This window comes from Psittacula echo (assembly GCF_963264785.1).
Source record: "Psittacula echo genome assembly, chromosome: 5".
Lineage (NCBI taxonomy): Eukaryota > Metazoa > Chordata > Aves > Psittaciformes > Psittacidae > Psittacula > Psittacula echo.
Window position 1 is genome coordinate 4,037,554 of NC_137739.1, and position 15,301 is coordinate 4,052,854.

The following is a 15,301-nucleotide window of genomic DNA, read 5'->3' on the forward strand; positions in this document are numbered from 1 at the left end:
AATGAATCAAAGTTTGCTATTCCAGGCTCTGAGCCTGCTTTGGAAGTGGCTAACGCTAAACCGCAGAAGACACTCTTGATGTCTTAGCATTCCCATGAGACCTACTGTGAATTTAATTATTCTGCTGTCATTTTTCAATAGCTTCTCCACATACACACTTCTTCTAATGTGTACATTATTACAAATGAAAGCCATTTCCATACATGAAACAATGACAAAGCAACAACACAGCCATTCTTTTTATCTTTCTGTTTGGCACCCGAGCATTTATTGTAACACACGGACTAGGAATGGAACCGGATGAAACAGAATGGTCCCATTTTCTTCTTTGCCTGCAGAAATACATGAACAGCAAACCACAGACAGCATCCAAAACTCAGGTCAAAGATATGGAAGAGAAGTTCTTCAGTAAATCCGTGCTCTGCAAAGACCTCTGTTGCTTCAGGTTTTTAATAAACTAGCATGGTTTCAAAGATTACCCCATGCAATTCAGATATAAGAATCGATCTGTTTCTTCAAGATCAGCAGAGCAAGTAGTTCAGCTTTTAGTGTTCAAATCTTAGCTTCTGAGTCTGATAACGAGTTTTAAGTACGATCTGTGATCTTTTGTCCTTTTTTTTTAATTAGAAAAACCAAAGGGAAAAACCTTTACCCTGCAGGGCTGTGATTCTCCTGAGTGCTGACAAAGCCCCTCCAACCCAAAGTGTTAACTTTAAGCCTCTCCCAGTAGATAGCCACTGAAGAACATGGTAGTGCCCTAAAGAAGCAGCTATCCCTTGGGACACCCACAGCAGCATCTGAAGATTTGGAAGAGGTATTATTCTTTTACCAGATTGAAGCACTTTTGTCCAGGTAGACCTGCTTTCTTTCAGCCTGGATCAATGATCAAATCAAGAGACATGGGCACAGAACTAGCAACACGAACAGGGTAACACATGCTGTTAGGTGTTCAAGCTCTCAGTCAATCATCGGAGCTGCTCTTCAGACAGAAGGGAGAAAGAGCTGAATACTGGACAAAAACCAAGGGGACACAATCTGTCCTGTTCCCCCTTGTCCTCAACAGGGGACAGGAGGAGGGAAGAAACAGTTTTACTAAAAATACCCCTCTGAGGGTTAAGTTAAAATTAAACATTAGTGCAGTCAAAAGAAAACAAGCAAACACAATGCAGTGACATCAGTTTCCTGGAGTTCCTGGAATTCTCCTCACCACTCAGATCTGGGGGCTGGCTGGGGATGCTTGCATGCACTCACACCCCCTTGAAAAATATTATGGAACAAAAAGACTTTTTCCCTGCAAGCTCCTGTTTGTGCCATAAACCAAAAATCAAGTGTGGGGACAGTGATTATGATTTGTTGGACATTAACAGGGCATCAATACTTGGCAATAACTTGATCCATTTTGGTATTATAACCTAAAGCATAGCTAGGTTTGCAATTTCCCCAGCTCTCAGACATTCTAACTTAGACTGTGATCCATGCTTAACGTCCATACAGGCAATCTTAGCTTACAAGCAATCCAAGCTAATTTGGGTTAAGCTCATCTACCACAGAAGAAAGCATTTTGGAGAAGAAGCAAGTGTTTTATACCACTGAAAAACACACACAGCATGTAAGCAAACCTGCAGCAGTTACCCACAGTCTTAATCCAGTGGCATCACGGTTAATGCCTCAATTTCCAGAGATCTTCGATACCCACTGAGGATTCAGCATCTAAACTTCAAGCACTGACTGCAGACAGTCATTGAGCCACAGTTCCCCAAATACCACGCTGAGACTCAGCTTTAGAAGCTGACTACAACCACGTGCTGTATCATATCAGCCCTTTGCAGCATGTTTTCCATTTAATATTTAACTCTTCTTCAGCTGGAAGGCCAGAAAGATGAGGGCTGAATGCACTGTCTGCAATACATTCACCCCTGTAAAGGGCAGAATGCCTTTTAAACACAGGGTTTAACTTCTGGCTAGTGAGAACATAACAGGTCTTTGTAGCATCACGATTCACTTTCAACTCCTGCCAACAAGAATCCAGCCTCTTAAGTTCACAGCACTTGCTAGCAACAACAATTAAATCTTTAAATGCCAGCTGCTGGAGAATATGTACAACCTACTGCATTGATTTTGGACATTCCAGCAGAAGTTTGCTTTAACTAAAGAATCAAAAATGGGATGTAGCACTGTGTGCATGCTGTGTCCATACCGAGGACACTGTGTTGCTTGTCTCTTCTCATTTCAATGAAAAAGGATACAGCAGATCCAGAGAAGGTACTGATGGGGATCACTAAGATCAGCAGAGATACACAACAGATTCCATACAGGGAACAGTTTTAAGACAGAGACTGAGGCACAAGGTGGCAGAGCCTATAAAAACAAAGCCAAGAGGTGTTCCGCTCCTGACCTCTTCTGATAAAAGAAATGGAGCTAAGTAGCATGTCCAAAACAAGAGGAAGTGCTTCTACGCTTGCAGTTACATACAGCACGTGCAGCAACATGCTGTAAGACAGGGCTGATGCTAAAAGGCTATGTGAAAACAGAAGGCTATTATACAAGTTCTTGGGGAAAGGAGGAAGACAAGGAATCCATCAGGGGCTTTATTAAACAGATGGTCAGGAAGTCCCTGCTCTGAAGCAGTCCTTGATCTAAGAAAATGGTGGAGGCGAACTGCACACAGGTTACCATTACTCTGTCTTTTCTGTGTTCTTATACTACCCCAAAGATACTTGTCTGAGGCAGAATACTGCGCTAGAGGGATCTGTTGCCTGAGCACATATAGAGATTCACATGTAAAGACCTCCAGACACTCTCAATACAAGCCACATTTTACAGACTGGGGGAAAACCAATATAAAATAATGAAGCAATAAGTGCTTATATGATTTATTTATGGTCATATTACAAGTCTATGAACATGCTGGGAAAAGAAACACTCCCAAACTCCGGTGCCAATTTCCCCAGAAGGAGAGCCATGCAGGAAACTTGCTCTATTACTTAATTTCATTCTTTTCCACAAAAAGGTATCTGTAGGGATCAGCTAGAAAGGCTTAGTTTAAGCCAGGTATATGAACAAAGCACCCATCCTCTTTATGATGAAAAGGAAAGATAACCTGGGATCCCACATAAAATTGGTCCCCTGATATGGAATCTGCACGGCTGAAGAGGAAAAATCCGACTTTTCAACTCTGTGGGTTAGGATTTGGTATGTACATGGGAACAGTCTTTGAAAAATGCCCAAATGCACATTTGTGAAGCAGGTACGAGAGACTCAGCAGTGGTAGGAGTTACAAGCACAGCAACAGTGCCAATACACAGATTTCTGTCTGAATAGGCAATTTTTTCAAGCCCCTATGGAGTACAAAGGCAGAATCCCCATTCTTAACATCTCAGCCAGTCTCCTCCTCAAATGCAAGTTGGAAGTGTGTTGCCAGGCACACGAAAGACTATGGCTAAAGAAACACAACAAACCTCAAACTACCTCTACATTGCATCTCGTAAGCCTGCAAAAAGGGGCACCAAAAGATACAGGGACGCTCTTTATGTGCAATCAGCAAGAATCAGGTCAAAGTACAGCACTTCAGGTTGCAAAACAAGCATTTCCACGATACACCAATCAGCAATAATGGGTGAGAATTCTCTGCTGCTCTTTCCTTCCCCAGCCTAGCCCCAAAATTGTAACTCAAAAGAAAGGCAAGTCCTTGCACGTTGCATGCTTCAGACAGGTTTCAGAAACAATCACAAGTGGTGAGACTGCCAAACCAAGCTGGATTTTGATGTGAAACGAGAAATCTGAGCACTACCCTGCCTGCTTAACGCTGAAACAAACCCAAAGCTGCTGAACAAGCCACAGGGAAAGTTAACTATCTGCAGAAGTTGAATCTCTTGTTACTTGTCTGTGCTCCAGTGGTTCCTCTCTTCAAAAGGAAGTGAGCTCACTCTGACCGTGGATTCAATGAACATTTTATACTGGTCAGGGGAAGTGCTTGTGTAGCTGGTGACATCTGCAACCCTTCCTCCAGCACATGGCTTGGCACATCTCCTCTAGCACATGGTCCATTATCTGAAATAAACATGCGTAGGAACTCCCAAGCCCAGTATAGATTGCTGCTCTTTCTTACATGATGTATATGCATCACACTTAGTTGGCTTGTGGTTTGGAGACAAGGGTGATTAAAAATAATCACTGGGCTGTCCAATTGTGGGAGTTACCCGAGCTGTATATTCAGCTCGAATGCAGGAAGCAATGTATAACCCAGACAATGCAAAAGAGCCTGTAAAAAACCTGCCTTGGAGCTCTTCACGGGCTTTTGCAGTTAAATGGCTAAGAATGCTATAGGAAGAAGGAAAGCCTGAATGAAATGGAGCAGGTGATACCTATGCATCCTATTCGGGTGAGTGAATGCAGCCACTGAAGTCAGGGTTCATTCAGCTTCCCACTACATACCTTCAGAGGAAATGTGCAAGTTCAGAGTAAATCCCATGTGATCTGAAGCAGTGTTGTATGGCTGTCCTGGAGCCTATTAAAATGCACTCCCTTTTCCTAAGCCAAGCCTGAATCAAAACAGAGCCAGCATTTGCGCATTTACCATAACATGGCTCACACACTCTTCCGTCATGCTTTACAGAATAAAAGCTCAATATATAATTTATCTACTACACACTCTTGGAAAATAGTAATTAGGCTATAGATGCATAAAAATCAGGCAATGAATTTAAATGACCTGTTAAAGGCCACAGAACAAGTTGGTGGCTAAGCCAAGATAACTGCAATTAGCACCAAGTAATCCACTACCAGAGCATGTGATACATTACTGAACTGATTTTGCCTAGTGGAAGTAAGGAAAAAATGAAATAATGAGTAAAGAGTTTAAAGAGTATAGCTTATGAAACCATGGCAATTCAGCGCACATCTTCTGGTTTACTAATCAAGCTTATAAGAGAAGAGAGCAGAAGGATGCCAGCTGAACATTCATTATTCATACCATTAATTTCATTGTAAACTAGATATCGACCCTTCTAGTAATGGTGGAACATGGGCAAGTACATTAAGTACTAACAGTTAAAATACAAATTTGGGTGCACACACAAACATGTACCAGTGTAGCATCAACACAGAACCTCACCAGACACTTCTCAAGCAGTGTGGTTCTCACAGGGCTCTAAGGGCTCTTCCTCCTACATGCCACCATTATTTCTTTTACTGATAAAGACTGTACGTGAGCTAACTATCCATGCCCTTCCAGTGAAAAATCAAACAAGCACAAAACAGAGTGTTCAAGCCCACAATCATTTTGGTGCAGGGATAAGCCAGAAGTAGCAGCTGTAAAATATGAATACTGACCTCCATAGTGCAGCATTTAGTACTTCTTTGTTGCAGCTTTTTAAATATATATAGATCAGTGAGAACATAATTGCTATTTAGAACAGGGAAGCATGCATAGAGAAATAATTTCATTTGCATAAATACCCCAACCCTGAGGTACAGTGCTGGAGAGATGCTTTGTGGAAAACCGTGTTGTGTTACTACTACAGGGTCATTAACACCAACTGAAGATAATAAACAGCAAACTAAACACTGTAAATCTGAACTCCAACTCAGCATGACTTTGAGACCAGGAATAGGTTCCTACATCCCATCTTGTCTCTGTGGATCTCTTTATAATCCAAGCACGAGCTACTCTGGGGACTAGACTGCAACATACACATGGAGTCACATTCAAGTAGATATTGTGGCCTTACAGCAAAACCCAGCAAAGCGAAGTGTTTGTAGCATAGGCGAGGAACTTCATGTCACCAGTGTCACCCAGAGAGGATCCTCCAAATGCAAGCTACACAACCTTAATGCCATGTATCAGAAGATTGTCCCCTTAACACCTCCAATTGTGAATCATTTATATGTCCCAACAGGCAGAGCTGAATTTAACCACAGTACGTGTGGTTTTCACACAGCTTTTCAATGCCTTGAATCTACAGAGAACTGGTGCTACCCTGCCCTTTCTTACATTGTGTAAAATGGCAGGCTGCTTCTACTGACTTCTTACAACCACAGTGGCCTCTTCCTTTTTGGAACAGGCATGTCTGTCTTTTTTTTTAAAAGGAATTCTGAACTCAAAGCAGGAAGAAAGAAGCCATGCCTGTGTGCAAGCCTCACAGCACGCTGCCAGCCAACATTTTCCCTTAAAGCTGTACAACAGCATTCAAACCACATCTCCAAACGGCCCCTCCTGCAGAGGAAACACCTAGCTAAGAAAACAGTGGATGCATTTCTCCCTAGGAGTAAGCAGGAATCTTGCCTTGCAAAGCTGCTGAGGGTGGCCGGCTGGGTTTTGTTTAACCAAAGCTCATTCCCTCTCGAGGCGTGCGCTTTGCAGAGGGAAAATAAATAGGCTGGAAAAAAAATGCCCCAGAAGCTTGCAGGGGGAGAACCCGCAGGGCAGCAAGCTGCAATGTAAACAGGGAGGCAGAGCAGAGCAGGGCTGCGGGTCAGGAGGGCAGGGCTGGAGCCGGCGCTGGAAGCGCAGGTACAGCCCCTGCCCCGCACTGGGGCGGAGGCAGGAAAAGGGGCCAGGAGCAGCTTTCCAAAAAGGAAATTTCACCCTGCCCAGGATTTCCAAACTGCAATAATTTTCCATGGGCCAATCAGGGAGGAGCGAGGCAAACGCACCAAATTAGGAAAGTAAATACTAGAAGGGGGAGAGGGAGGAGAGCCCAGCTCTGAAACCTCCTCCCAGAGCCAGCCATGGGAGTACGGGTCCCATGCTGAGCCCCCGCCAGCCCTGCCCCTGGGAAAAGGCATAGGACACTGTGGCAGCCTCACCCACCACTGCAAAGCCACCAAGACGGCAGAGAGCTGCCCTGAAAGCCAGAATGCATGGCTACGTGCTCCCTGGAGAGCATTCCCTTTCTGCTGCAGAAACACCCAAATCACTTCCCAGCGCCTGGCCCACAGAGTGTAAGAGCTGCAAGACCCTGCCGGGGGAGAGGGGATGGTTGAAGGGGCCGAGCAGAGATGTTTACAAATGTGTCAGCCCCTCCTCTGCAAGAGGAACTCGGAAATGAAAGGGGTTTGGCAAGTGAAACCTCAGATGTCTTTTGAGGTTTTCTGAAGACTTGGCTGGATTAGCTTCTGCTCAAGACAAACGGATGCAATCATTAATCATTCTTAGTAAACACTCTGTTAGGGGCTGAGCACAATTCAACACTACCATTTCCACTTTCTCCTTATGCAAAAGAAACATTCTCGGGGAGTCAAATATCAGTTGCAGGCATATGCCAGAGTCAAAAGATACAGCCTGTGTTAGTAACAGAAACCACACTGTGCTGCTGCTTTGCGCAAGATGACTGAATGGAAACTAACTACCATATGTTGGCAAAGAAACCATCCCCCTCCCCTCCCAGCAACAAGCTTCATCTAAAAAGAGAAGGTTAAATATAAACTAAAAGCAGTGCCTGAACAGAGGACTAAAACCACAGCTACCTCCAGCCCCCTCTTTCTAGAATATCTGCACTGCACATCTGTGCAGCTCTGCAAGACAGGCAGAAAAACCCAAACAAGCAAGCGCCTGCAGATCTATGCAAACCCAAACTGGCTTCATTGTGACACTGAAGTCGTTTTCAGCCACATATATTTGAATACTATTCACTGAATTAGTGCTGTCAGAAGATGTTTGTGTATTACATCTTTTTATAGATGCCCAGACAAGAAAACAAACCAAAGGCTATTACTGTTACCAGGTACACTCTTTGCTATTCCGAGGCCCGCAAGTTTTAAACCTCTCATGAATCATCCTATACCAGGAGTCTGTTTTACTTTATAAAATTTATTACACTTCAGGCAGCAGCTTTAACGTTAAAAAGAGATTAAACTGCAACTCCATAGCATCAATTCTTTGCTGAGAAAGAAAAATATTCCAGACAGTAACTCAATGGTCAGGTTATTTCCACTGCATGTTCATGAATGAGATAATTTACAAAACAGGATGCTCACACAGATGTATATTCAGATTGCTACAGCCCCTCAGTACATGGTCAGCATCCTACCCCCATTTCCTTCTATTCCCAGGAAACCACGTGCCAATGGCCACCCTTGTCCCTAACTTCAGATAACACCAGCACCACCCAGCAACAACAGAATATTATTGAGATAAAAATAAAACAGGCGGTCCTAACATAGAAAGTATTTGCCTGCTTTCTCTTCTCCAGGCGTATAGGTAGCTCTTGATAGATATTTCTAATTCCGTTGCCAAAGATAGACTAGTAACACTATAGTGTGAAACTAACACTTAAGTTCCCCCCCTGAACCCTGCAAGCTCTTAAACAAAACCCTTGTGCCTATTTCCAGCTACCATAACACAGTTTTTAGCAGTCTCCCCTCATTCTGAACAGCAGATTTTTCTGAACTAGCTATTTTTAATGGGGTACCTCATGCACCAAGTATACCAAACGAAAGAGGGCTGACAGACTGATGTCAGAGAACACACTTTGGATAGTTAACATCTTACCTGATAGTGCCTGTGGGGGATGGGAGGGGACTGACCACACTCCGGAGATCCGGCTCCGGGATGTGGATCTTCAGAGGCGATATTTGAGGGTAAAGTGGCCGAAGGGGAGGTGATGAGGCTTCCTCTTTTGCTTCCTCTTTATGGTATAAAGATGTGAACTGAATCTTTATAACCGTGCTAGGGAATCGGAAAGTACATCTGTAAAGGAAAGAAAGGGAAAAGTCAGTTTCACACATAAGAATGAATATGCTTAAGTGTTTCCGCATGCAATTGGTGAACCATTAATTCATTAAATCATTCATAGCACAGAAGTCCACCATTCTCTATAGCATCTTTCTGCTTAGCGTCCTGTGCAGAATCACTGATCATTCATAGATCTCTGTATCATAGTGTCATGTATCACCGAGTGATTAGATGCAAGCTGAAGGTTTGAGTAAGTTAAGTGATTTCCCCAAGGCCATGTATTCAATCAATGACTAAGCAACATGCAGAACTTATAGTGACAAACTCTTGGGTTCCTGCTATATCAAGGACTAGGATTCATCTTTTATTAGCTCCCTGCACATAACTCAGGAAGATACAAGTTACTAGAAAGTATTAAACCACAAGCAACACTGAATACCAGAGCTATAAAATCCAGACAGCGCAACAAACAGCCTCCAGGTAAGACCAAGCAGCACTATTTAAAGACTGGCCTCTATGTATTGTATAACTAATAGCCATTTATATCTCTGCAAATGATGCTAAAGGATCATCTATCAGGATTCAGATTAAAATACGTTCATTTACGAGTGCCTCCCTTTAGAACAACATGGGTTATAGCAAACAGGGTCAGAACAGGGTCCCTGCAAGCCTATAGGGCCTGATTTCTTTTCCAAGTAACACTTCTTTCCAATTGTTATGTAGGGAAAACCGATACAAACAAAATCACACATCTCGAAGTGTGGCCTTCAGGAGATGCTGGGAAACTCAAAAGGAAACAAGCACTGACATTTTCCATATTTGAACAGAAAGCTTTCTAATTTATAGCACCTACAATAGGTGCAGGGCTGTAAGAGTGAGTGCTCTGCAATTCTTCTTATTGCACTTTAATTAGACAATCATGTGCAATCAATACAAGCTTTCCAGGGATCACTTCACTGATACTAAGGTTAAAGAAGCAGGAAATAAAAACCAGGTTTCACTGTGGGAAAGGCCCTCAGAGCACAGTAATTGTGCTGGCCTCCAGCATTTTGCCTACAGAAAGAAACGAAGGGACACAGGCAGTGTTGTTCTAGCACTGCCTGTGCTAGATTCAATAATGCTAATGGTGCTGCATTATTGAATGCTGCCAGGTAACAGGAAAAGGTGGCAAGCAAATAAATCTGTATTTGTGACTATCTTAATGCTATCGACAGAAATGCAGAGAAACATCCTATTGCAGCTCTACAAACACACTCTTTTGCTCTTGGTTCTTCTGCACAAGCTAGTTCTGCTGTACGGTAATGTTCAGAAGCCTGCTGTGAAGAGTGTAAAATTATCATTCAGGCATAAGAAGCTCATTCCCAACTCCCACCTCATCTCTCAAATGACCTGGCTCAGCATTCAGCGGCTTGGGCTCACTATGGCTCTGCTATATACAGCAGGAGTTTGCACTGCATTTAATTCACTTCAGAGGTCCTGCCACTTGCACTCTTTAATGCATTAAATAAGAACATCATTGCTGGCAATGCAGCCTAATTGTGTTTATCTAACCCTTCTAAACACGGGTCCCTGCAGACTCAATACAGACGCACAATTCCAAACAGTAGTGTTTTTGCAGTGTCTTGCCAGCAGCAGGCACACTTACTGAGATGAACCTGAAACAAGACTGTTGAATCACTCTCTGGATTCTGCGCTTTCATACTGTAACATCAATTTACTTAAAGAGTAGAGAATATATAAATTTGCAATAAGCACCACGTGTACTGAGGCTCAATACCAGTATGAGCAAAGTTTCATCACTTCTCAAGCCCTCGCTGGGGAAAAGCTGAGCTTGCCTTCACAGAGCGATGGAATTCTCTGCTGTAACACCTGGTGCTCAGCATTTTTCAACATCTGAGTCAAGGACAAATCAGTCCTTGTTTAACAGTGTTCAGTGCAATCCCAGCCTGCTGCTGATCTCAACAGGCCTGACTGCACGGAGCCCTCAGGCAGTTCTGCAGCACTGTTGAGGGCAGAACATCCCCACTGCAGCTTCACACAAGTAAGGAGCTTTATCCTACTGCCACTGAAATCTTACTGTTCAGAAGGACCCGGTAATGCAAGATCCACATCTACATGTTACTGCTTTCAGGTAATGGTGCAACTAGCTCCTCAACTCTACAATACTCTGATGCTGAAACAAGGTTAGATAAGAAAGTGATACCTGCACCCAAAACACTGTGAGACAGTCCCATCAGTCTGCGTGTACCAGCAATCTTAAGAAAATCTGTTACTTTTCCAAAACCGTGAGTCAACCTGAGACATGAAGTGTAAGCTAACCAGTAAATGTGCTCACAAAGCCCATCTACTGCTGCTTTTCCTTGAGAGCCTCCCCTAAGCTATCCGATTCAGGCATGTGACTTACCCACAATCTCAGACTGGAACGAAGAGAAACAGGGAGGCTGGGCTGGGCTGACTACACAAGCAAACAATTTGCTGCCTGCTGTGATTTCATTTTTAGAAAGACAGGCTTCCCAATCCACTGAAGCACAACCCAGGACATACAACTCGCTTGCACAGATTATGCTTGCTGGCACATATATAGCCATTTTGTAAGGAACCAGCCCCAGAAAAATCAGTGCGGATATATGCATGGGTGCTCACAACTTCAGAACGCTTCTGCAGGCTCATCTCTGCTGGCTTCCAGTATTGACACTGCCTGCAAAGCCAAGGAGGGAGTCATTTATCTGATTTATACTTTTACTGCTGTAAAAACCTGGGACCCAAGAAATGGAAATGCAATGTAAAATAGATGGTAAATTCCTGCAGAACTCCTCCCTGCCCTCAGGGGTGAGAAGGTGCCAGTCTCTACCACAACCACCACAGTAAGGCAAACAGTGACAATGGCACAGCCCAAGACACTGCCTCAGGTCAGCATAGATGCGCTCACGCTGGGGAACTGTGTCAATGAGAAAGCACAAAAGCATGATTTCTGAATCATCTTGTCACAGGAAGCTCACTTTTTATTACACTGAACCCGAATGCAGTTTTAATGAGCTTTTCTAATTGTTCCCTTAATTAACCTCTTTCAGGCCAAAAGAGGATAACTCAAATTATATCAGGCAGGCCTGTTTAGGAGAGAGGCACATTAGTGCAGGATTTAAGCCTATGAGAACTATACTTCTAACAGAAGATAAGCAAGACAAGACAGACAGCCCAAGCAGAACTAAGCATGCATTCCTTAAGATGTCCCTGCCAGTGGCAGGAACTAGATAATCTTTAAGGTCCCTTCCAACCCAAATCAGTCTGTGGTTCTAAGATTACTGTATGTATTTTGAATTATTTAAAATGACTTATACTATTTGATTCATGTTGCATGATTCCTATCAAAGATGCAGAGCAATTACTACTACTGCTTAACACTTCCATCATGAGAAGATCAAACCAGAAGTACAGACTAGACTCAACATAAAAAGCATAATGAAGTTAACCTGTATTTCCAAGGGTGCCCAAGAGGCAATTCTAAAATACCTCTGAAATTTCCAGCTAATTAGAGGGGTAAGTTAATGGTCTGCAAAATCTCCTGGTCTTGGTACAGGCAGGAAGCAACCTGCTTCAGTTCCAGAACTGCTGAGTTTTACTTGATTACCTGCTACAGAAAGGTACATCCTGCAACCCCCGACCATATAAACCATCTGGGTGGTACTCATACAGTTACAGTGTGTTGCATACATCAATTCCTTAGGGGAAAGGATTCCCATTTCTCCAGGATGCCCTGAATCACTGAGAATAGAAAGCTTTCTTTCAGCTGTGTTAAAACTAAACACACACACACACACATAAACCCCGACCTCCATGAGCTGCACAGAAACAATTCTTGCCTTCTTACATTACATTACTGTGAAAGATCACAGTTCATAGACTCCATGAGCACTCACTGAATGCATGCTGTATGTACACAGGGGACCAAGGGGAAGGGAAGGAGTGCACATGCCACATACGGTTACAGTGATACAAAAGATGTTGCTAGACTTTTGTTTGTTTTAAGCAGGACAGATTTTCCAAGAGTCTCCTGGATGAGCTCCTTGCAGAGACAACACAGCACCCGTGCTACTAGGCATCCTTCATGTGGTGAACCAGTGACAGTGACCACAAGCATCTCATCTACATACGGTCTGAAAATGAAGTGCTAGGAAATGGTAGACTTTACATAAACAGCCACCCCTAAAGCAGAAAAATGGTTAGGTGAAAAAACACCAACAAAATGATTTCATACCCTGCATGACTGTGAAAACCAGACATGTTCTCCCCCTCCTCGAAGTGCCTTTTACTCACAGATGCAAAGGAAAAGGAGATGTGTTTGCCAAAACACAGTACCACGTTCAACAGAAGCTGTTACAGTCACCGATTTCTTTGTTAGAGCACCCTGAGCGCTGTTCGACACCAAATGACTTCTGCAAAGATCTGCTGCATAAGAGCAAGAAAAGGCTATTTAAAGATTTTAAAAGAAGACAGGAAACTGGGCTGCATTTATGTTGTTACATTTACACTGTGGAAAAAGCACAGTGTCAAAATGGAGAAGACAAATCGTGAAAAAGCCAAGGTGAAACATTATTAAAAAATTATATATACAAAAATGTATATATAAACCCTAGAATGGTATTGATATATATTATGTAATATATATAAACAGAATATATAATATTGTATGCTATATATAAACATCATTCCAGTTTATTATGCAAAAGGGAATACCAGAAAAGTAAGTTGGAAGACTGTTACACACGAGCTGTCATCAGCAAGTTGGTACCATCTTTGCCTACTTTATCTTGCCATAATTCATGAAATCCTGTTATTCCTGAACGCCGTGGGTAGAAATACACCAGTAGCATCTGTGTTAAACAGGGCCAAGATGCAGGTTGAGCAAGAAATATTATAGGAAGCGCATTGTTAAAAATAACACTTTTTGCAATTTGAAACAGTAAAAAAAGGCCCCAGGTTTAAGTCTAAAGAGGTTAAGCATGACTGCCTGCCTTTGCTGCAACTTCCACTTTTTAAACATGCAGATGCTGTTACCTCAAGCTCCGACTCTCAGTAGCTAAATCTTTCTCTCTGCCACTCTGTATCGGCAATAGCATGGCTAGAAGGATTAGGGAGGTGACTGTTCCCCTGTGTACGGCATTGGTGAGGCTGCATCTTGAATCCTGTGTCTGGGCCCCGCACTACAAGAGGTATTGAGGTGCTGGAGCAGGTTCAGAGAAAGGCAACAGAGCTGATGAAGGTTCAAGAGCACAAGTGTGATGAGGAAAACTGGGATTGTTTAGTCTGGTGTAAAGAAGGCTCAGAGGGGACCTTATCATTCTCTACAAGGACCTGAAAGGAGGTTGTAGTGTGGTGGGTGTTGTGATTTTTTTTCTCCCGAGCAATAGGACAAGAGGAGATGGCTTCAGTTGCAACCAGGGGAGGTTTAGATTGGGTATTAGGAAAAGCTTCTTCACCAAGAGGGTTGTCAAGCATTGGAATAGGCTGCCCAGGGCAGTGGTGGACACACCATCCCTGAAAGCGTTTAAAAGACGAGTAGGTATGGCACTTGAGGACATGGTTTAGGAGTGAAATTGGCAGTGCTGGGCTGATGGTCTTTTCCAACCTAAATGATTCTGTGGTTCTATGATGAAACGGGACACCAGCCCAACTGTTGAGGATGAGGCAGTTATCTCTACAATCAGCAAATACCTTGGATTTAGCAAAGATGGCAGCCAGAGATCTAATTACATCAGCACATGTCATGATGAAACAGAACTGTGTTATTACTAGCTAAAATTTGATCAAATATGCTCTCAGAAGCCCCTGTAATAGAAGAAAATCCCAAACCAGCCCCACACAACAGCTGTTTCTCTGTCCCCTGTAACTTCTGAAACCAATCTGGTTTGTGTTAATTACATATAGTACACCCAGAAGAACACCATAAAACACTGTGTTTCTCAGCACAAGTGAGAATTTGGCATCAATCATCTTTGTCAGGCTATTACCATTACCAGTTATTTCAAGGTACCTGACATGATTTTACCAAAGGGCAGAGTGGATACTTCTCATCCTTCCAGTCAATGTGCAGGATAAATACCTAAATTTCAGGCCATGATCAATGTACAGGTAAGGTCTGCAGCAGCCATTACAGAGAAGTGCCCCAATTTCCTCCTGTAACTGGTTTTCTTCATCTTCTGTGATCAGCTAAGGGAAGAACCACATGCCTGCATCTATGAAAAATCAAGTTCCCATTAAGTTTTTCTATAATACTTTGAAGCAATCTGAAAAGAGGTGCTTTAGACAACATAAAAGACTGACTGGGAAAATTTAGGCACCAGTGCACCCAATATGAAAAAGATAAGAGTTTGCCTCACTTAACTGAACACGTATCTAAGCCCTGAAGGTCTGCCCACAGAGAGATAAGCAAACTGAGACAAGGCACAACTGCCTCAGATTCACATTTCTTCAAAAACAAGGCTCTGATAATTGCTGTGGCCGCTGCAAAACAGCTGAGCTGGGAACATTTATTGACCCAGGTTTGCTGCTTTGTGATGCTGCACTCTGCCCAGGGAGAGCAATGCTCTTCAGAACTTTGGCTTTCTTACAGCAAGCCTCACTCATTAT

The 15,301-nt window shown here is 43.1% G+C and overlaps 1 protein-coding gene across 1 annotated transcript in view; it reads right to left on the bottom strand.

The window, feature by feature from the left end:
- Nucleotides 1-15,301, bottom strand: part of FOXK1 (forkhead box K1) — a gene marked incomplete at its 5' end in the record, with an annotated part of 49,343 nt that overhangs the window by 14,143 nt on the left and 19,899 nt on the right. The window contains one exon of the mRNA XM_080619561.1: nucleotides 8,492-8,689. Coding sequence (XP_080475687.1) covers nucleotides 8,492-8,689 — 198 coding nt within the window. The remainder of the gene's footprint in view (nucleotides 1-8,491; nucleotides 8,690-15,301) is intronic.